The sequence below is a fragment of the Apis laboriosa genome, unplaced genomic scaffold (genome assembly GCF_014066325.1).
Source record: "Apis laboriosa isolate Shangri-la unplaced genomic scaffold, ASM1406632v1 scaffold14_cov150, whole genome shotgun sequence".
Taxonomy (NCBI): domain Eukaryota; kingdom Metazoa; phylum Arthropoda; class Insecta; order Hymenoptera; family Apidae; genus Apis; species Apis laboriosa.
Genome location: NW_025221798.1, coordinates 1,892,220 through 1,915,800, shown reverse-complemented (window position 1 = coordinate 1,915,800; position 23,581 = coordinate 1,892,220). Strand labels below are relative to the sequence as shown.

At 38.5% G+C, this 23,581-nt stretch overlaps 1 protein-coding gene across 5 annotated transcripts in view; it reads right to left on the bottom strand.

Moving 5' to 3' along the window:
- The window catches only part of LOC122710707 (ankyrin repeat domain-containing protein SOWAHB), a 163,213-nt gene that overhangs the window by 2,038 nt on the left and 137,594 nt on the right, over nt 1-23,581 (bottom strand). For 4 of the 5 annotated variants that reach the window (XM_043928735.1, XM_043928736.1, XM_043928737.1 and 1 more), the window contains 5 exons: nt 15,576-15,674; nt 15,441-15,446; nt 6,830-6,902; nt 6,378-6,470; nt 939-965 (listed from right to left, as the gene is read on the bottom strand). In XM_043928735.1, the coding sequence (XP_043784670.1) occupies nt 939-965; nt 6,378-6,470; nt 6,830-6,902; nt 15,441-15,446; nt 15,576-15,674 (298 nt within the window). Of the gene's footprint in view, nt 1-938; nt 966-3,599; nt 3,625-6,377; nt 6,471-6,829; nt 6,903-15,440; nt 15,447-15,575; nt 15,675-23,581 lie in introns of all 5 variants that reach the window. The other variant, XR_006345985.1, reaches the window with a different exon arrangement.

Below are 23,581 nucleotides of genomic sequence, written 5' to 3'. Positions count from 1 at the left end.
CACGTTATAAAGAGATAATTGAAGTCGAAATATTAATAAAAGTTATTAAATATATTAGTAGAAAGAAGTATTTATACATTGTGTGTACGTTTAAGTAGTAGTTCGAAAGACAAGGATTTGGGAAAATTTAATTATCCAGTTTATAAATAATATAAATTGATCGAGTTAATGTTAATATTTTCTACTTTTTCTTGTATAATCTCGTTTTCAAATTATTCGACAAGTTTACCTTCCTTTTTTTTTTTTTTTTTAAATTGTCTTTTTGCATTTTTTATGTTGCATGCATCTACCGTGAAGATATCTAGGATTGAGTCTAGGGATAACTAGATAATAGGGAATACTATGAGTCTCTCTTGCTTATATATATCGTTTTCATTTGGAGATTTTTTTTTTTTTTTGATATTTACATAGGAAAATTTTTAAAAAATTAGACAAAATTTTTGTTAATTAGAGAGAGAAAGAGAGAGGTTTTTCAAGTAGCTAAAAGAAAAATCGTGTAGATATATTTGTAAGATATAGACCTGTATAGGAGATAGATGCATAAGTTTGGGAGGAATGATTGTGAACATGGAGAAAATTGGTAGAAGATTGGTAGAAGCATTTTTACAAGTTTTTCTTTTGAATTTTTGAATCTTCCAATTCTCCCTTCCAATCAAAAAGATCATCCTGTATCGAAAATAATTTCTAAATAAAAGTGCTACGTTACCAATATTCTAATTCTTTTTATAAATTCCCATTTTCGTTCTAAAGAGATAATACTGTGGATAGAAAAAAATAAAATAAAATAAAATAAGGTTTAAAGAAAATTCTACTACTAAAACCATTCTACTACTAAACATCGACGTGTATATACTACTTCACAGAGCTGGTCGATGCATGCACTAACTAACTACCAATTAAATTAGTAAAAATCGGATTCCATGCGGATTATTTCTTACCTGCATGCTTTTTCCTTGCTTTTATTTCTGAAATAAAATAGAAAATCATTTGAGACTGTTTTTGTGGAGATAGGGTTGGAATTCGAGGAAGAGCAAGGATTAATTAATAGACACGGATACTATATAGACAGAATTAGTCATCGTGGTTAGAAGATGTTAGAACGACAGCTTGTGCTTGTATTTGAAAATTATCGTTATTGGTTAATTACGATATAGAAGAGCTCTAATAATTTTCAGTGCTCAATAATAATGATTGAACGATCCAATAAATTCAAAGTTATACGAAAAAATACTCGATCCTTTGGAAATGACAAACAGATGCGACAAGTTTTGCGAAAATTTTTAAATAATTCACGTTTTTTGAGTTGCGTCAATCGAATAAATTGTCTCGATTAAAAATTATTTTCTCATCGAAAGTTGAGAGAAATCGATGTAAAATTATCAAGCACCGATCCGAATACGAACTCTTTCCGCGGTAAACGAGTAGTCGAGCGTTCATTAAAGACGATTAAAAATTGAACGGAGAGATTTTAATCCGATTGAAAATTCGCGTTATCGTTTTTGCATCATTATCCGCGAGATCGAAGGTGTCAGATTCCATCGGATCTGAGAGTTTGAATCGATTTGAAAAGGTAAAACTTTCGAAAATAATCTTCGACGGTATATTTCGCTAGGGAACACTAGGTTGCGATCCGCTAGGGGACACCAGATTGAAATTTACTAGGAAAAACGCTACATTGCTACGTTTATCGTTTAAGCTAATTTAATTTTCTTAATTATCTCGTCACTTTGAACACCAGTGTCCACCAGCCATAATTCTCTAGACAGCTTTACCCTCAAACGAATTCAGAACCCTCAAGATCGAAGAGAAGCGAACAACTTGTGACGTGTGTAATTAAAGCGAATATTATAACTGTTAATTCTGAAATTGGCTCGTCGATCTAGTGAATTCTAGGTGCAACGCGTGGAAATATGTGGAGAATGTGGGGAGTCTAGGGGAAAATGGGTCGAACTTGTCATGCTTTTCGACTCGCATGCTTTTTATTATGTTACAAACTAAACGCGCAACTGAAAGTGACAAAAACTGAAGAAAAAAAAAAAACATCGACTCATCATTATTAGCCGGCGATACGTGTATATGTGTGTGCGTGTGTATATGTGTGTAAGAGCTCGAATTCTTTTTTTTTTTTTTTTTTTCTCCTCTCTCCACGACTCTCCCCGACGTCAACATCGTGTTACGCGATCGGCAAAGAGCATAAACGTGTAAATCGTGCGAGATAAAATCGCGAGGCTGTTATACAATAGGAAACGTTCACACACCGCCGGCTATGGAAGGGTTAAAGTCACATACGTTTCTACGGTGCAAGGAGTGTTTTCAGGTACTACTGCCACTTCGATTGATCGTTCCCGTTCTCGAATCGAGGAGCAAATCTTTTTTTTTTTTTTTAGGAAACAAACGCGAGGAATTATCTCGTTATTTCTTTTTTATTTTTTTTTTTCTTTTTTCTTTTCTCTTTCGCCCTTTTTTTCGAAACACGCGTTGCGTCAAGGCTTCGAGAGTATCGCAACGTGAGAATACCACGCGTAATATAAATCGTTACACAAAGTGTGATTCTTTTTTTTCTTTTTTAATCGTGTCGAAGTATTTGTTAAAAGCGCAACAGTTAAATGACGACAACACACGACATCGTTAAATGATGTATATATATATATAAAAAAAAAAAAAACAAATAATAAATGATAAAAATCCACGCGATAATGCAAATAGTCACATCTTTTGTATATGTGTTCTACAGAGAGCGATTAACAGAGTTGGGGAAATTAATTTATGATACGTAAATTCGTATATACAATATTATTATTTACGATATATTATTTTTCCAAAAATAATATATTTTTTAAAAATATTTTACGCGTTTTTGTTCGAAATCATCGTTCCTTTTCGATTCGGTTTCCAGTCTTAATCGAAATACAATAAATTTCTTTCAAAGACGATTTCGAATAAGAAATTTTTAATTTTAAATAACATATGACGTTATGAAATATACATTTGTTTACGAAAAATATACACTTTCTCCAATATTTTCCCCAGCTCTGTCGATAAGAACGTCACAAGAATACGTATTATACATCGATTAATATGCAATTCACAGTATCGAGAAAGCGAAGATTCACGTGATTCACAAATTTCGGGAATGAACGGGTCCACCATATTCTCGTCGAATATCAATCAATCAATCAATCAATCAATCAATCAATCAAAAACAAAAAAAATAAAAAAAAATAAAAATAAAACGAAAAGATATATTCCCGCCCTCCTGGGTTAAAATTCTTGAACCAAAATTAAAAAAATAAAAAATAAAAAACCCTAGAGGCCCTCGTTAAAAAAACATCTCCAAAAGAGTGATCGATGACAAATTTAAAACCACCATTTCGGATCATTTTAACCAAAGTGGGCAAAAGCCAATTATACATTGTAAGAGTTAAATATTTTCTGCAATCTCTCTGTTTTCTTGGGATGGACCCGCGGATTCTCGCGTCAATACTCACGTCAGCGTCGACAAAAGTGACAGTGTTCATACGTTACTCTAAGGTGCGGCTACTTTAATCTTGCGACACAAGCGCTTTACTACTTTAGCAGAGGTGTGCTTCTGAACTTGCCTGAGCGTAGCGGCAGCAGTAATCCCTACAACAGAAGAATACTTCCAGAGCCCCGATACTCACCGAGAACAGAGGACAGAGGACGAGTGGAGGACAGAGAGAGATAGAGATAGAGATAGATAGAGATAGATAGATAGATAAAGAGCCCGAGAAACCATATTACGCCGCATTCTGTTTCGATGGTGTGTGGTGGTACACCTGCCTTTACCACCTTCTCTTCTCCTTCTTCTTCAAAGATGGGAGTTGGAATTAGCTTTTCGAATTTTCGAAGCAAGCGCTCTCTCTCAAGTTACGCGTGTAACTTTCGATTCTGCTGCGTGTTATTTCGTGTTTATACGTGGATTGATTTTCTCTGATCATGGTGATAAAAGTAAGTGGAGGGAGGGATATTTCTTTTGGGGAGGAAAATTTTGTTATCGTGGACGGCATAATGGTTTTATTATTATTATTTTTATTATTATTAAATGATAATAAGATGAAGGCTTGGAAAAGTGAAGGAATATTTTTTTTTATATTTTTTTCAAAAGAAAAGATTGGCAAAGATTGGTAAAGATGAGACGAAGATGATAGATTTAATATCTATTTATTTAGAGTGATTGTAGATAATTAAAAAAAAAAAAAGGAAAGAAAATAAAGCAAAACTACCAATTACAAAAATAATCTACTTCGAAATATCCCAGACTAGCAAGATTGTATATAATAATAAAAATCGATGAATTTAGAAGGAGGAAATGACAAAAGATGGAATGCAAAACTTTATGGTTAATGGCACGCATGCTGGACAAACTAGGAAGCAAAACGTCTTTCGAGAGAGAAAAGACGGGGACATGCGGGGAGGAAGCTGACCAATGAAAAAGTGAAAAAAGACGAGAGGACTGTGAGAACAAGAACCAAAGAAGCGTATGAAAGCTGTGCAGCAAATTGCGGTGTACCTTGGTGAGCTGTAATATAATTGCTCTAGATCGAGCATATCTGGTGATATTTTATCGTACCGTAACTTCATTTCCCTAGATATGTGGTATATTTTTTTCTAGGAGGGGAGGGGGAGGAGGATAGAAAATTAATCATCATTCAGGTCGAAACCTGATGATTTTTCGAAAAGGAGGATAAAATATTTTGGTTTCGATCTTTTAACTCTTTGCGAACGAATTAAGCCTCGTTGACGATCCTAGTGAATTTTTTCTTAGTCTTATAAATAAGAAGTTGTTTTCACGAAGTTGTACAAAAATTTTAATACACTTTATTGACACGATAGAAAAATTAATATTCTCATTAATTTGGAAGCGAGAGACCCAATCCGTTTACCAAGAGTTAAAAAGTTTATCTAAAACTATAAGGAAATAGAATAAATATTGATCGTTCAAAAAAATCGAAAATAACTCGATTCAATATCTACTACTACAATTACACGTTTACAACTTTCCAACTTCCTTTAATCTTCCTCGTTTTGATTCGACGAAATCAAAGAATCGTAGAATCCCCCACATTTTTGAAATTACGACACCGAAAACATCAAACAATAATAATACAAAACCTTTCGTTTAAGCCGACTATCTAACCAACAGTGTTCATTATCAACCAGGAGCAGAGTCGTAACTGCGACGATATCCCGCTTCCGTACGTTTCGCAACGATTTTAATCGAGTCGGGAGGAAAACACGGGCCGGCTTTTAAAATACAATCGAAACGACAGGGGAATCCCCCCCACCGTTACAGAGGGATACACGACAATACGTGGCAAGCCACGCTTTCCCCCTCGAGTGTGTGCTCGCCTCTTAATATCGCGTAACTATAATCGTTCGAGGCGACAATGCTATCGTCCTCTCCTCGTTCCACCCGATTTCTCAAAGGATTTCTCTCCTGATCGAACGGATGAACACGGATTCAAGTAATTGATTTAATAAACGAGAGTTATATTCTTTTCCACGAATCGTGTAATTCGTTATTATATGAAACACCCATATGCAGAGTATAATTGTGCAGGGCTGGAGAAAATAGATTTTTGAACTAACTGTGATGTCAGCAATGTGAGTTTCAAATAGAAATAATTTTAATATGAGAAAGGACGAATACGTAAATATATATTAGATATCTAATAATAGTTAGTGGTCTGCGTGGCGCTAGTGTCGCCGTTTTCATTAACGTCGCGTTACATTTTTATTATTTTTGATTCTCAAAAATGTAGAGAATTTTTATTTTTTAATTTATCATTTCGATCCTTCTCTAGTTCAGCGAACAACAGTTTGAAATAGAAATAATTTGAATATGAGAAAAGACGAATACGTAAATATATATTAGATATAGTATCTAGTAGTAGTTAATGGTCTGCGTGGCGCTAGTGTCGCCGTTTTCATTAACATCGCATTCTATTATTTTTGATTCTCAAAAATGTAGAGAATTTTCGTTTTCTTCTCCAGTTCCGCAAACAGTTCTCTCGAGTTCCAACGAATATAGAATATAAAAGTTTTTTTGGGGAGAGAAAAATAAAAAAAGGAATAATTACTCTCTCGAATATTTATACGAAACTTTGACGCGTCTCATTTACGGCGTTGAATATCTCTCTCGATCGTAGGGTACGATAATGTAATCCCATTTACGACTCAATTATCGCGTTTAACATGCGGCTTATAATAATAAATAACGCAACGTGCGTTCGTTATTTTTCGTTTCCTCACTTTCGATATTTTCAACGATATTTTCTCAATTTTCTTCTCTTTTTTTTTTTCTCTTGCTCTCAGAGAATTTTTTTCTCCCCTCGCACGAAACGAACAGTACTTACTGCGGAAGGTGTCCTGACTGACAGCGGCCTCCTGGGAGACCAAGTATTGTCTCGCCTTCTTCCCGCTATAGTCACGTATCTCCTGGTTCGCGGCTGTGAATAAGTAAGTGAAAAAAGTAAATGGGATATAGAAATATTCGGACTCTTCCGTTTAGAGCATCTCTGTTTAAGAAAGTTTATCGTTCGTTATCGAACGAATAATTTTGAAGATTTTCGTAGAATATTTAGTGTCCAAAGTTGGCAAAAGTTAATTAATAATTAAATAAGAGACGTGTATATTTTTTTGGAAATGGACACTTTTTACTTGGACTCTTGGAATCCAGTCATCAATGGAAAACAATTCGAGTAGTTATTTTTCACTAGAGACACCGGCATCGAAAGTGTTGTTCGCTTGAAGGTATTCAGGTATTATCTAGATTTTTTCTTTTTTTTCAACATTTCATCGTACTCACCGTACACTTGGACCAACAAGTTGAAGATATTCTCATGATCGAACTGCATCGCGATATGTAACGGCGTGTAGCCCTGGAAAATTGGATGGAATAATGGAAATTAAACGAGCCTGCAAGATTTTCCATAAGATTTTTTTTTTTACATAAACGGGATCCACGTAACGAGGATCGAATCCTTAAATAAACGAGCTCCGCGGGAAAATGTTTCGTTCCATCGATGGCTTATCGCCTTCCCATTTTCTCTGGGATGGAACGACGATGGAGGAAGAAAGGGAAAAAGAATAGAAAAGAAAATGGAAAAACCGACCGGTGAAGGGAAGACAATGAGGAATTAATGACATCTTATTATGAATATCACTCGGTAGCGTGCGAATCCCCCAACAATATTATCTTGCTCGCCTTCCCGTACACGAGATTGAAACGACTCGTGTGGATAAATTGGCGCACGCATGAATTATCTCTCAAGATCCCTCAACAAATTCGCTATTATTATATTATATCTTTCTTAAGCGTGGAATTTCTTTTTTTTTTTTTAATTTAAAATAGTAAAGAAAAATGGAATATTTTATTTTTCTACTTGGAAAATTGTGTATCGAGTAATATCGATGGGCAAGATTCTAGGGGAAACTAGGATGAAGCAAGTAATTAATCCTTATATTAATAATCAAGAAATGAATATAACTAATTAATCAATCTAATAATTTCGAGAAAATGTAAAACTGTGTTATAAGAAGACTTTTTTTCTAAAAGATGTGAATAATCAAGATTCTAGAGAATACTAGGATGAAGCAAGTAATTAATCCTTATATTAATAATCAAGGAATAATTGATGATTAATAATAATTGATGAATCTAATAATCTCGAGAAAATGTAAAATTGTGTTATAAGAAGACTTTTTTTCTAGAAGATGTGAATAGTCAAAATTCTAGGGGAAACTAGGATGAAGCAAGTAATTAATCCTTACATTAATAATCAAATAATAACAATAAGAGTATAATCGATGAATCTATCTATATAAATCTATATGAATAATCTCGAGAAAGTGTGAAATTGTGTTATAAGAAGATGTGATCAATCAAGATTCTAGGGGAAACTAGGAATTAATCCTTATATCAGTTACCGAGGAACGAATATAACTGAATTAAATTTCTCCTTTCCTTGTATCGAAATTAAGTATGACCCTAACCTATCTCAATATAATATCTATCTAGATGAAATGAAGATGGGAGGAGGAAAAAGAGATAAGAATCGTATCACTCACGTTTACACTCTTAACAACACAGGATCGAACGTCTTTTTTTCGCGCCTCCTTGTCTGTCGACATTGAACGCGCTTCCATTGAAGAGGAGGAACGAAATAAAAAAAAAAAAAGAAGAAGAAGAAAGAGTGGACGCCGTGAAATGGCGCGGAATCGATGTTACGCGAAATCGTGGTGGAGGAACCGTTATCTAGCAATTAGTATCTCGTAGAGGTAGAGGGCGGCAGGTGAGAGAGAGCGAGAAAGAGAGAGAAAGATCATTTTTCCTGCCATCGGCGGCAGGAAACAGCTGCCAACAATTTTCGATCGTCCCGTTCGGTTTCACTCAGAGAGATATCAACAATACGCGATAAATTAATAATTCAGCAGCTCTCAGCCTCTTAAGATCTTTCGATCTTTTGAATAATTTAACAACGTGGCCCAGAAATATGATGATAAGGAGGTGCAGGAAAACTAGGAATGACTACAAAATCTTGGGTTAAGGATTTTGACTTAGCATTTTTACGTAAAATCGAAGAGGAAAATCAATTTTTACTTTTTGGCTATCTTGAAGAAAGGTTTTTTAGCGAATTTAGGTTACGATGACGCGACACTAGCGCCACTAAAAAAAGAGAGAGAGAGAGAGAAACTATTACTAACACTCATTAGTATTAGTATCCGTTTCTTCGATTATTTATTCTTACTTTTATTTTTCTTTTAACGAAAATTCTAATTTCTTATTCGTCGCACGAACGCCCGTCAATCACGGTGGTCGATAAAAAAGGATAAAAATCGCGCGGCCTTGAAATAACGTATGCAAACTCGGTACACGCGAAAGCTGGCTGCGAGCACGTAGCACGGCGTCCACGATGTCCGGGCTCGATAAGTGCGACAAATTGCGCGTAATTGTGTGCGTGCATCGATCATTATCCGATCCCCGCCGATCGATCGTTTTCATCCACGCTCCTCGATAATTTCTAAAATAAAATTTAAACTGCCCGTCTCCTCGTCCAATCTCGAAACAGATTTACAAAGGGCGATTTTATACCATTCGAAAACCCGTCTCTTTAAAACTCTTTTTAAAACTCTGTTGAAGTAAATTGTTGAAAATATTCGTTCCACGTAAAACTGGACACCGATTTCTCAAGAAAAAAAAATATTTAATTTACTTTCACGATATAATATTGGAAATCTTTCGACCCGATTAATTCTTTTAGATTAAGACAAAAATTATCTTTTCTTTTCCTTAATTCGCATAATAGTAATAAATCGTATTGGGGAAAAAAATTAATTTCATCCAACCTATATCTCTCGTCAAATCTAAAACATATATATATATAATAAATTGTATCAACATCCAGTAAACAATATTATAACATTAAACAGTAAACAGTATTAACAACATTATATATATACATAACAACAGTAAACAGAGTATTCCTCCCTGAATATATCTCTCTCTCTCTCAATAATGTTATTCCTCCGATAAACGGTGATGACAAATGCTGTGAAAACCGCGGTATCATAGGCGGTACGCCGTTATCGAAACGAGGTGCGCGCCACCGTTAAAAGAAAAGAAAGAAAGAAAAAGGAGAGGGGAGGGGGGGGGGAAGGGTGTCGTTCTCTCCGCAACGAAAGCGAAAGAGAGGGACAGAGAGGTTGGTTTGGTTCGAAAGGGTGGCTCTAATTTATCTCGCTTTAAAGTCCCCCGGCATGCGTAGGTAGGTGGGGGAATAGGAATAGGGAAATGGGGGTTGCTCTTTGTCGGAGAGTCACCCTTTCTCGACTCCAATAGCGCGCGACACGTGTGCCCTCGCGACAAGTGGCGCGACACACGCACGCTCTCCCTCTCTCTCTCTCTCTCTCACCCCTTCCTTCCTTCCTCCTCCTCCTCCTCCTCCATATTTCGTCCTTCCACCCTCACCCCTCTTTATACTTTCGACGATATTTTAAAGTAGCATTGTAGCCCCCGACACCGAGAGGAGTCACCGAGACAATATCGCGCAGTCACCACCCCCCCTTCCCCTTCCCCACCCTTTCTTTTTTTTTCTGTTCCTCTGACCCGCTCTCGTCTCGTCTCGTCTCGTCTCGTTTCGTTTCGTCTTCTTTCCTAGGAGTAGGATTTTTCCCTCTTCCTCTGCCTCTCGGGAGTTTTCGCGCGCGTTTGGCGAGAGGGAGAGGGGTGGTGGGGGGATGGAGAGAGTTTGGGAAACGGGACAGCTGCCGGCCACCAATATCGCACACGCGTATATCACCCGTTGAGGATTTTCCATTTTAATATTTTTCCTACATTCGAGCCGCCTTTACGAGGAGTTTAAATCATAACGGGGGGAGGGGGGAGGAGGCGCTTCGTGCGGCCGAGGTTCCGACATTTTGTATATTTCGACAGCCCTTGGATATTGGCTCTTATAAGAATGTGGATTCTATCTTTCTTTTTCTTCTTTTTTTTTTTTTTTTTGTGAGCGAGATAGATGTATTTCCTCGGGTATTCCTGATTTTTTTTTTTTTTTAGAGAAGTTTCTTCGGAGGCGATTCAATCACGAATAATTCGACAAGTATTTTTATTATAGGGTGAGAATGGTATGTATTTGTAACTTTTGAAACTTTTTCTTTTTTTTTCTTTGTTTGATAAATATTAATTATTTATCTTATAAACTTTTATCCTTATTTCATTAATAATTATTCATTATGAGAATTTTTTTATTGTGAAAAAGGATATTATTCCTTTAAGATAAGAAAGGATAAGGTATAAAAAGGAAAGGAATTGAATGCAAATGGATCATCTTCAAGAATAATAAAATGAGAAATATATATATATATATATACTGTATCGAAAACATCCTGCTTCAAATTTCTTTGAATCCTGCTTACACAATAATAAATGTGTAAATATCAAATAAACGAAGAATATTATAATGGTCCAGTTTTTGAATTAAATTAAACGTGATTGAAATGAGTCAGTATACTTTCCAGTATATTACGATAATCAATGTACAAATGTCAAGTAAATCAAGAATATTATATTGTTTCAGTTTCTGAATTAAGTTAAACGCGATTGAAATGGGACACCCGGTATAGTTTCCACAAAATTAAACAAAGAATATATCAGAAATGTCCTGTTTCAGATTCTGAATCCTAGTTACACAATAATAAATGTACAAGTGTCGAATAAACGAAGAATATTATTCTGCTCCAAATAAGTCACTCAGTATTTTCCACTTTAATTAAACTGCATTCGTTTGAAATGGATCACCCGGTATAATTATTCGTAATAATAATATTTTCCACAAAAATAAACGAAGAACACTATATTATTCCAGTTTCTAAATGAAATTAAGTGCGATTGAAATGGGTCACCCAGTATACTTTCCACTCTAATTACGCTGCATTCGTTTGAAATGGATCACCCGGTATAATTATTCACAATAATAATACTTTTCACAAAAATAAACAAAGAATACTATATTATTCCAGTTTCTAAATGAAATTAAGTGCGATTGAAATGGGTCACCCAGTATACTTTCTATCCTAATTACGCTGAATTCGTTTGAAATGGATCACCCGGTATAATTATTCACAATAATAATACTTTCCACAAAAATAAAGGAAGAATACCATACTGTTCCAGTTTCTAAATGAAATTAAGTGCGATTGAAATGGCTCACCCAGTATACTTTCTATCCTAATTACGCTGCATTCGTTTGAAATGGATCATCCAGTATAATTATTCGCAATAATAAACATAATAAATGTCGAACAAACTATACTGCTCCAGCGTTCTGAATCAAATTGAACGATAAAAATGGATCACCCAGTATACTTTTCACTCTAATTACACTGCATTCGTTTGAAATGGATCACTCAGTATAATTATTCGCAATAATAAACATAATAAATGTCGAACAAACTATACTGCTCCAGCGTTCTGAATCAAATTGAACGCGATGGAAATGTATCACCCGGTATGCGGGAGGGATACCGCCGGTGTCTCGAGAGTCTGGCTGTGGGATCGGCATTGTCGTTGGCTGTCGTACGCCCGGCAAGGATGCAGGCGCCACACGGGCGGCTTACGGGGCCCCCGTGGGGAACGGGGCACCGTTTTTTGCGGGGATTAAATGCGAGCCGATGCCGCGATAAGCCGTAGAAAACTACGCTGGAAGCGGTACCGGTGACAGATTACGCTCGTGACTACGGATCCGCCACGTACCCGGCGACATCTTGCGTTCGACATCTTGGATCGATTTCGTACGATTTGTCTATCTATCCATCGCTTGAACCAATAATATTCGATAAATCGTCTTGGGGGTTGAGATTCTGAGAAATACGTTTTGAGAATGCAACTTCTTCTTTTTCTTCTTTTTTAACGATTGGAGGATATTGTCGCATGATTTGTATGAGAAATTTGTATGAGGATGAGTTAAAATCTTTCGAATTAAACATCAGTGATTTTGTGATTAAAAATACGAGTTAAACGAGGGAAAATTTTTAAAATTTTCTAAAACCGAAGAAAATTCTTTTACATTAAATCGATAGCAACTTTTTAATTATTATTCGACGCTTTCGTATATACTTAAAAATTCCATTATCTTTTTCCATTTATCTTCGATTTCGATTCTAACATTCGATAAATCTCCTTCACATTCGACGAGAGTAAAATTAAAAAAAAGAGAAAAATTAAATCTCGAAAAATGTCTCTTTAAATCTTTCTTCTCGAATTCACGAACGAGCCGTCGTTTAAGCACTTGGCTTAAATTTAAAAAAAAAAAAAACTTCGTTTTGTTGCCGCGTAAAAAACAGACGCAATCCTCGGATTCGAAACAGTTGGGATAAGGCAAGGAATCGGATATTACACGGGTTGTGAAATTACGCGGGGCGAAAGAAGGAGCGGTGCAGCAACGAAGGTGCCGCGTTTTTCCCCTCTTTTTTTTCATTTGGCGGGGGAGCGTTAAAGCGGTCGAGGGGGACGGGGAGGGGGGGGAGAGGGGGGGATAAGCCGCAGAAAACTACGGCGAGAGTGGTGGCTGTGACAGATTACGCCGTGCCGCACGATTCACCGTCTGCCGGATAAAAGGAGGGGGAAAAGGAGGGAGGGAGGGAGGGAAAAAAGAGAGGTGGCCGGATAGAGAGGATCCATTCCGGAGTGGATTAGCCCCGGGGCCGACGTTGTTGGTACCTAACACGTATACACGCGTATTTATTAAATCGAGCACTAATCCCCGAAAACAGAGAGTCTGGCGTATTTCGGTGGACACGGGAGACGTTTTAAAAGAATCGAACCTATTTTCGAACGACGACTTCTTTTTTCACACGTATATCCTTCCTTTTCGTACATCGACGGTGATACTTTTTTTTATACGTTTCGATAGATCGATCTTTCTCGAAAAGGATCTAACCTCTTCTTCTTTTTCTCTATCTTTATCTATAGTGACTTTTTGCTATTTTTTTCTTTGATTCGATTTCATGATTATACGAAATAATTTGATATTTGATTTTAAGTGACTGCATTAAATAATCTAAATAATTTATATCGTATTTTCTTTTTTTTTGTTTTAATATTTCGATAGATCTTTCTCGAAAAGGATCTAACCTCTTCTTCCTTTTCTCTATCTTTATCTATAGTGACTTTTTGCTATTTTTCCTTTGATCCAATTTCAACTCGATGAGTATACAAAATAATTTGATATTTGATTTTAAGCGACTGTTGTAAATAATCTAAATAATCTATAATCGTATTTTCTTTTTTTTGTTTTAATATTTCGATAGATCGATCTTTCTCGAAAAGGATCTAACCTCTTCTTCTTTTTCTCTATCTTTATCTATAGTGACTTTTTGCTATTTTTCCTTTGATCCAATTTCAACTCGATGACTATACGAAATAATTTGATACTCATTGATTTTAACTTTAAATGACTGCTCTAAATAATCTAAATAATCTATAATCGTATTTTCTTTTTTTTGTTTTAATATTTCGATAGATCTTTCTCGAAAAGGATCTAACCTCTTCTTCTTTTTCTCTTTCTTTCCTCTTCTTTAATGTTCTTTATCTTTATCTATAGTGACTTTTTGCTATTTTTCCTTTGATCCAATTTCAACTCGATGAGTATACAAAATAATTTGATATTTGATTTTAAACGACTGTTGTAAATAATCTAAATATTCTATAATCGTATTTTCTTTTTTTTCATATTTATAATATTTTAATATTTCAATAGATCAATTTTTCGAGAGCAAAAATGGTTGACTTCGAGAACGACCTAACCTAACTTATTTCTTTTCCCTTCTTCCATCTTCAACTTTTCTCTATCTCTTTATCTCTATAATGACACAATCTTTTTCCTATTTTTCTCCTTTGATCCAACTTCTACTTGATAATTTATACAAAATAACTTGATATGAACGCAAAATCCTTATTTTAAGTAAATTCAATCGTGCAACAACGATAACATCTTTTAATAAGAAAATCGATAAAAATTTCGAAATAAAACTTGAGAGAGAGAGAAATAAAAATGGAGCTAATCGCCTTAATTGGAGGCCCTTCGTTCGAGGGGAATAAGAAGAAGCCTTCCCCTCAACCTTCTCTTTCCCTCTCCACGAAACACACCTCGAATTTATTATTCCTAAAAATTTCCTCCCCTTCGAATCTTTTCTTTTCTTCTTCTTCTTTTTTTTTTTTTTTTTTTCGACGAATAAAAAATCCTCCTCTCAATTCGTTCCAATTATTCAACGTTAGAAGCGCTCGATCCCATCGCCCCGCTCGTCAATCCCCAACCGAGGAACGTGGTGGAACGTACGTGGTGTGCTGCGGTAGTTCAACGAGCGTTTGTCGCGAGCCGCTAACGAGCAACCTCTCCCTCCCCTCCCCTCCCCTTTTCTATCCAACCGTCTTCCCACCGCGAAGAGGGCGCTCCAGCTTATATAAGTCTTGTAAAGAGCAAAGCGGCGGACCACACACATCCGATCCTATCTCGCGAGTGCCCACCTCTCGGTGCGTTGCGCCATTCCCTCCCGAATGCAACCCGCACGAATCTCTCTCTCTCTCTCTCTCTCTCGCACGCCGACCACTTTCAGAGATCACGGTAGATAGATATCGCGTGGTTCGCGATTTATTCATTTGCTCTTCCTTTTTATCGATACCTTACCTCTTCTCTCTCTCTCTCTCTCTCTCTCTCTTTGTCTCTCTTCTGCGTTTTTATTTGTTCACTTTAGAATAATTTTTTAATTTAATTGTTAAATTGTCGAGAACGAGTACTCGATTGGGAAAGAGTATTATTATTGTGCACAGGGATTGTGATTGTGATTTTTTTTTTTTTTTTACACAGATTGATCCTTGTTACGTGTTTCGACAAATTGGTTTATATCGACGAGAAACTTACCCCGTTCTGAAGAAGAAGGCAGATTGGCAGGAGCACGTAGCCGGGAACGTAGAGAGATTAGAATAAAGAATTTTTATTAATTCGTAAAGAGAAATGAAAGGAGAGTTTCAGCAAGAATTATTTTCATTCGGTTACCGAAGTTTCGTTCACGCTCTTGATGTAATCCTTGTAGGTGCCAGCGATCAGCTTCACGATATTCTCGTCGCCGTGCTTGGCCGCCCAGTGCAACGCCGTCTGTAACACCGTCAACAACATCAACCAACATCAAACAACAAACAAGGCGAGCAACGATAAATCGTGCTCGACGATTATCCTCGAACTTAACCCCCTTTTGGCCGGGGTGTATTACCCCTCTCGTTCGAAATAAAAATTGAAGAGCCTCGTAAAAAAATACGCGAACGACGGAAATTTACGGGCGGCGAATATTTGGGAAAAATGGCGCGCGGCGGCCCGCTTGTAGACACGACGCGAGCAGCTGTAACGTATTTTCAGCCAGCCAGTGAAATATTCGCGAATTAAGCGACGGGAACGAGGTGGATGAATGGCGACGTCGGACACCACTCGAGATGGGGAGGAGGGGGGAGGGCACTTTGGGGGCAGTCGATCATCGTGGCTGAAATCTAGGAGGAGGAGGAGGAGGAGGAGGAGGCGTGGAGAATCGTTACTTTTACGATTATGGGGGAATTAATTTCGAGTAGGAGTTAAGAGAAGTTTTGACGTTTTTTATTTGCGTAGAAGAATTGAGAAAAGTGTGATAAATTGCTTTTGTATTGAGGATTGTGAAAAGTGTGTGATGCATTGTTGTGGGTGAGACGATCGGTGAGGCGACACTAGCGCCACGTGGCTGTTAACTACTGGTGTCTATGATTGTTTTGTTTACTTATATTTATGGATTTTTTAGAGTATTTATCGATCATACTTTTTTTTAGATCAATTTTTCAAGTCACGAACGAACGAAGAAAGAACACGATATTTTAGAAATTATTATGAATCAATTCTGAAATATGTTTTAGAAGTGGATTGGGAAGATGGATTCTTGGCTCTGATTCAGATGGACGGTGTTGGTTGGTCGAGTTTGAAGAATTGCAAAAATCAAAATTTGTTCTCGTCAGAGGAAAAAAGCACTCTGGATTTCGAGAGTACAAAGTAATCCCTCGAAATTTTAGATTTAGAATTTCTAATTTTCATTTTTATTCATTATTAAATTTGAAACTGTAACCACTAATCCTGCTTCACTGATTAACTAATCAACTAATTAACTCCGAAAGAAGACACATTACATAGATCAAAAAGAGCACAGAAACCACTTGCAACCACTCATTCGTATTTTTCTCCAACCCAAAAGAAAGAAAAAAAGAAGAGCAAGACTCGACAATTACCCTTAAATTCCTTACTATAATTCCCCAAACACATAAAGCTTCTACTGCATTTCACTCGTATGAAAATCCATGACAATTCACCAACGAATTCGAAGAATCGAGAAAACAATTTCCGCAACATTTTAATTTAAATCGGCCACGAGCGACGCGCACGAGAGATGGAAATAACCAAGGGGGTAAAAAAATGTTAAATAGCCGCGTTTTTTTAAATCCAAAACAGCAGCACGCGCCGAGAGCCGAGGCCGGGACGCGTGCGCGCGATCCTCCGTTTAAACGTTGAGTTATATCCGGTCTGGCTTGCTTTGACATCGAGAGTTCGTTCAAATAGCCCCGGCTATTTCCATATACCGGGTTATCCCCGACCCGGCTGGATTATTTCGAGCATATACGTTATTATTCTTTGCAAGTTAGCCGTGACGGCTCGTAAATTTAATGGCCGCGGGCAGGTCTCGCAAAAACGCGCGGACACGCGCGCGCCATTCGTCCGTCCGCGCTTAAATGTCGGTGTCGCGTGGAACCGCGTCGTATCACGACGACAGCGAGAGCGGCGTTGTCGATGCCCGGCTCCACACGCGCCCCCCTCCACCCACCCACGTTTCGTTAAACGTGTACGCGAAAATGGATTATTTCCTGGATAATCGAGCTCGATTTTTCGTGTATAAACATACATGTTACACGTTTCGGTGCAGGAGCATCAGGTGTTTTGGAAGTTTGGAAAACGAGAGAGGAATAAAGGGGGGAGGATGGATTAAGTTTTGGTTATTGGAATTGAAAATCGATGATAAGATGACTTGCATGTTCTAAATATTTTGTGTAGTTTGTTTGGTTGGGGTATCAGATTTTTGGAGAGATTTTTTTGAGATAAGTGAAGGGTAAGAAAATTTTGTTTGGTTATTAAAATAATTGAAGATGTAACAGATGTTTAGAAATTTTAAAGATTTCTTTTGAGGAAAATGAAGGATAGGAAAGTTTCGTTTGACTTTTTAGTTATTGATAATTGAAAATCGATAAGAAATATACACAGGAATATAGTTTATTTTGTATCGAGGAATCTTTAATCAAACTTCATTAAGATCTAATGCTCAGAAGAATTCCTTTTAAGAGACCAGTACTCACTTTCAATATTTTCGTACCATTATTTCATTTCTGGATCTCACAAACTTCTTCATTACATTCTATATCTAATAAAATTCCCCGTAATAACTAAATAATTTATAAAAATCTATTACACATTTATTCCCGTACCGAATCTCACAATTTCTGAATCACTCGGTCACGTTTCCGTAATCCAACAATCTCCTACATTTTACCTTCATTCCCAGAAGAAAAACCGCAAGAAAGCGGATCCACGAAGCTTCGGAAAAAGGAGAGACAGCGAGTCAAAAAAGAAAAAAAAGAAAAAAAAAAAAAAGAAGGAAAAACGAGATGTCCGTTGGCATAACATCCAGGAAGAAGCAGGATTATTCCTGGTTGTAGGGTTGTCCGCTAAGAGAGAAATATAGTATCCGCGTCGGGGGGATATAAGCAGCCGGCATGTATTTTAATTCCATAAAGTCCACGTCCCGGGGGTGGATTAAAAATAGTGTCCAGGTCTCGAGATTCGCGCTGGGCCGTCACGGAAGGTCGGACTCCGCGTCCACCTGATCCACGAGAGAGAGAGAGAGAGAGCGAGCGAGCAAGAGAGAGAGAGAGAGAGAGAGAGACAGAGAGTGCCCTCTACCTCGGCTGGACGGACCTCGTCTGCGCCGGTAGCGGTAGAGAGACAACTACTTGCAGGCCACCTCATTAGCGGCGGAAAAACTCATCCTAACGAGGCCACGTTACCTAATGACGCGCGCGCCATCTCTTTCGTGTATGCCTATTTACCCCTTGGCCGTGTGTGTGTACGTGTGGCCACGTGTGGGGTGCACCTTGTGCGCCCACTGGCCCTGTACGCGCTCGCTCCACAGCGAGCAAATTAACGAGCGGACGCACCGTGGAGGATATACGACCTCCTGCTTGATATTAGAGGCACGTGGCGCCAATACCGTTGCTCAACCTGCGTTGATCGAAATTCGAGATCGTTAAACGCTCGATAAACGGGGATTATCAGCGATATGGTTCTATTTTTGTTAAAGGAGATTTTCAAGAAAATTTGATCCGTGTTACAACGAATAGTGATATATACTCACTGTTGAAAAAAGTATTTAGAATTTTTTTTTTTTACATTGATACCACTCGATGGTAACCGATGCGGTTTGTTTCGAGATTTCGTTGTAATAAAATTATATAAGCGATGATTTATTTGGAGAGGGAGCATGGTCGAGATTATGATCTACCGTGGATTATTACGCGAACAGTTCGCAATAACGGGTTACAGAGGAGGATACAAGACCTGGCCGGACGAACAACACGGTGACATCGGTATATACAACGGATGCGGGGATGCAGATTCGAGGAAGAAGGCGCGATGAATCTCGTTTACGCGCGGCACAAAGGAACGTGGCGAATGCTGCTAATCAAGATTAGGATCGGACGCAGCGGCCGCGCTTGATCACTCTCGTGTTCGTGGAGGCGAGGAGGAGGAGGAGGAAGCAAGAATCCGGTGGTGAAATTACACGGGGAAGGGAGAAAATGAATTTTTACGGTAGCCAGCCGACTACCCTCTGAGAGAGGGGCCATCAGCGCGGTCTCCTCTACGCTGCGTTATAACGTTGCAGCAACCCGTCTACTTGCACAGCCTGCTAACGAAGTTTTATGAAGCGCGATAGCTACGCCATCCCGTCGACTTTGGCGCTCCTTAATTTGTGAACGCTGCGCGCGCATACACACCGCGCGTCGACTGCCGCGAAAGAATGGTACTACGTCGGCCGACAACCGCGATATATCTTCGCCTCCTCTCTACTCACGGTAGCCCCGTCGTCTTCTTTAGTATCTACTTCGTCATGCGTGAGAAACCTCGATATCTGCCGATTTTTCGTCTTTTCTTCTTCTTTTTTTCTTTTTTTTTTTTTTTTAATTCCATTAGTCCTTCGCTTATTTCCATTTCAAACGCTTTGTTGACAATTCTGATGCTATTTTGAAATTGAATATTGAAATTTCGTAAAAAAATAGATAACCATCCAAGACTGGAAATATTTTCGAAATTATTAATCATCTATTCGTGCAATTATTATCTTAACTACTCGTATGCGAAATTACGTTTATGAATCAATTAATTACGAGAAATAAAAATATTTTCATATCATATATGAATTCCATGCCTAACGGTAATGCATATTTTAAATAACTATGATGTGAAAATAAGCGTGTCCTTTCTTCTTTCCACCAGTGTTGGGAACAACACTATCAAAAATATTCCAATAAAAATGGGGAAAAAAACTCAACGTAACAAAACCTCTTCTTGCTCCCGTACCCAAGGTCACCTTATACGCGCGAAACTATGTACAAACCGTGGTGTGTGTATATATAGTTGTCTTCCTCCTCTGTGGATACTGATTAAGCCAGCCGGGAGGAGACTCGGCGAGGAGGAGGAGGAGGAGGAGGAGGAGAAGGTCCTCTCGCCAGCAACAACGGCAGCCAGCTACCGCGGCCTCTGATGTATGCGAGCGATACAGATATCTCGTGGAAGGAATTTGCGTTGAATTAGCGTATAATCGGCGGGCCGATCTGCTCATACGGAATCCCGCTTACACGTGTCCCGAGAGCTGTATTCTCTGCGCGAACACAATATTTAGTGGCCGTCTCCTCTCCCTTTCGGCTCCCGTGGGACCTTTCCGCTGGTATGCCCGACCTCCGTTCGTCCAAATTTTTGCACCTGGGGAGGAGGAGGGGGGAGGGAAGGCAGGGAAATCTTCGCGGCAAGCTGATTAAAAGCGCTGACTATCGCGCCGCGATCGGGCATTCCATATTAAGACTTGGCGATATTTGGCGGTTGAAGCCGAGAGAGATTTTTTTTTTTTTTGAACATTAATTGGGATCCTTGTTAAGTGAGATGGATATATGGAAGATTTTCCACATATGATGAAATAGTAGAAATAATAGAAATGTTAAAAGTATTCGATTTGTCAAATGTAAATACAACTACTCGTCCGAAATTAATCGTCCATCCCTTTTATTCGCGTTATTAAGAATCTAAAAATTGCAAACCATTCCCTATAACAGTGCAACGGGATCAAAGTTACCTCGAAGATAATTTATCGTTCAAACGAGGTTATACGGATCGACGAATAAATCTTATTCAAGCATTTCTCGACTTACTCGAAGTATATTTTTGTTCGAAATTTTTCAAACCACACAGAAAATCCCCGTTCCTATGTTCATTCGCCTATTTATATCCGTCCCTTTTCTCGAATCGAAGATACTTCCAAGATCCTCGAGAAGAAATATCGCGATGGCGGCCGATCAAGATACAAATTGACGCATCTGTGTGTGGGGACCTCTCTAACAGGCTGGTCCGCGAATAATCGGAGACGTCTTTGTTTCCCCGGAATCTTTGGAGGAACCGAGACCTCGCTCCCCTTAACTTGCTCGCTCATCTCGACGTGGAAGCCGGTTCCCTATAACCTCTCTCTCTCTCTCTCTCTCTCTCTCTCTCTCTCTCTCTCTCTCTCTCTCTCTCACTGTTGTTTGGAACTCTCGTGGCCGTTCGCGGTGGGTCGTGGAGATCGTTTGTGGCGATTCGATCTCTCGAAAGTCGATTCCGGGAAATCTGGGAGGGGGGAGGGGGGAGGGGAGGGGGGCGTTGGGCGCGTGTCTTCCGACGGAGGGAGGAGGAGGGGAAGGAAGGAAGGAAGGAAGGAAGGAAGAGGAGAGGAGAGAGGGGGAAGGAGTTCTCCGGTCACGTGTACGGCGTCGAGATGTCAGATCTGTCGGGCGCGTGCTCGATGGCGCGTGTCCCCGCCTGTTGATCAGCTCGAGGTCTATCGCTCGAGCGTTCGAGGCTGCCAAGATTCTCGAGATTCGATCTATTAGTCACGGGTTTCCCCTTTCTTAGTCTCAAAGAGGGATTGAATATTCGAAGATTGGGAGGAAAGGGAAAGTAAAAGAGTGAAAAATTGAATTCTTTTTTTTTTTGATTCGAATAATAAAAGTGAAACGCTCAAAGGATGAATTAGAAGAGAGAATTCTAATTGATGAGATATATATATATATATATCAATCTAGCAAGTGATTTGATGACACGATGTGCAATTCTAATATATTCGTACTCACAGAGGAAGGATTATTTCAATTTTTTCTCACTTTCTTAGTAGAACGAATTTTTTTTCAGATTCACAACTATTAAAAAAAGAAGAAAGAAACTGTACATTAATTATTTAATATAACACAGATTTTAATTGACAATATTTCTATCTTTTAGATTCACGATCGCGAAAAGAAACGTTATAATCGAAAAAATTTCATTCTTTTCCCTAAAAATCATTTTACACAACTCCTCCTAAAAAGGATGATGCACAGATTCCAATTTCTCGTTTAAACGAAATTAACGATGTTATATCTTTTTCTTAAAAATCACAATCACAAAAAGAAAAAGAAGAAGAAAAGAAATACATAATCGAAAGAGAAATTTCTTGTTCCGGCGATTAATCGCCGCCGTATATTTCGGCGAGGAGATAGAAGAAAAACGGGACGGAGGAACGGCGATACATATTTCTTTCTCGCGGCGCGGTGCTCGTTACACGGCCGAGCACGGTTGTTGCTTCCATCGCGGGCCTCTCTCGCGTTGTTCCCTCGCGTTGAACGTCCGGGTAAGAGTGTTTTATTCCCTGCAATTGCGTCAAGGAGGTGTGTTGCCCCTTTAAAGAGAAAAAAAAAAAAAGAAGAAAAAAAAAAAGGAAGAAGAAGAAAGACAAAAAGGAAAAAAAAGAGAGAAACTTGGTGGCGTGCCAAGTTTCGCGGCAAGGATGCACAGGATGCAGGAGGTGTCATTAGCATAGCGCGGAAGAGCCGTGCTTTATGATTTATCCGGCCCCTTCTTGTTAGCCCCGCTGTTCTTCTTTTCCCTCGTAATTCCAGTTGCACGCCGAGTAAACACGGATCCACGGAGCTCTAACGTAGATGGAAAGAAAAGAAAAAATTCGATACATCCGAGGAATTCCAAAACTTTCGTTTTTGGAAAATCAACCAGCTCGATTTTCGATTATATCTCTCTTATATGAAAAGAATTTTAATAAAACGACTCGAAAATTTTTCGTAAAGTAAAAATCTAATTCCTGAAATAACAGATTCATTCAAATGTAAACGATAATTTATGGACTGTTATAAATCGAAAAATTACCTACTAGAAGAATTTTTAATGGAAAGCAAAAAGACACGTAGCCTTTATCGCGTTCATATACAAAATTCTTGTCACAACGGTGACAATATCTATCCGTGCCGGTTGCCTATCTACGGGCGTTTCTGGAAGATAAAATCGCACGTGATATACCCATAATTCCTCCCGATTCCGATTTTGCAACCGTTCGCCTCGAAAGGAGCGACACGCACCGTTTGCACGACCCCCGCCGGCGGCCACTTTTGACCAGCCGTGTTTCGCATCGCGATCACACAATGTTATCCGGCCTCCATCGAGCCTGCAATTTCAATCCAACTAGACACGATATCGAAACACGTACACCGCTTCACCTATTACCCAGAAATAATAAGAAGCAAACGGATCGTGGAAACGAGGTGTAACCGGCTCGAAATCACTCGAGGCATCCGCTCAAACGAGCTGTGACCGAGGCAGATTTTTATCCCTCGAGCTCTTTAATTCCATCGTCGATCGCCGGCCGAGATACA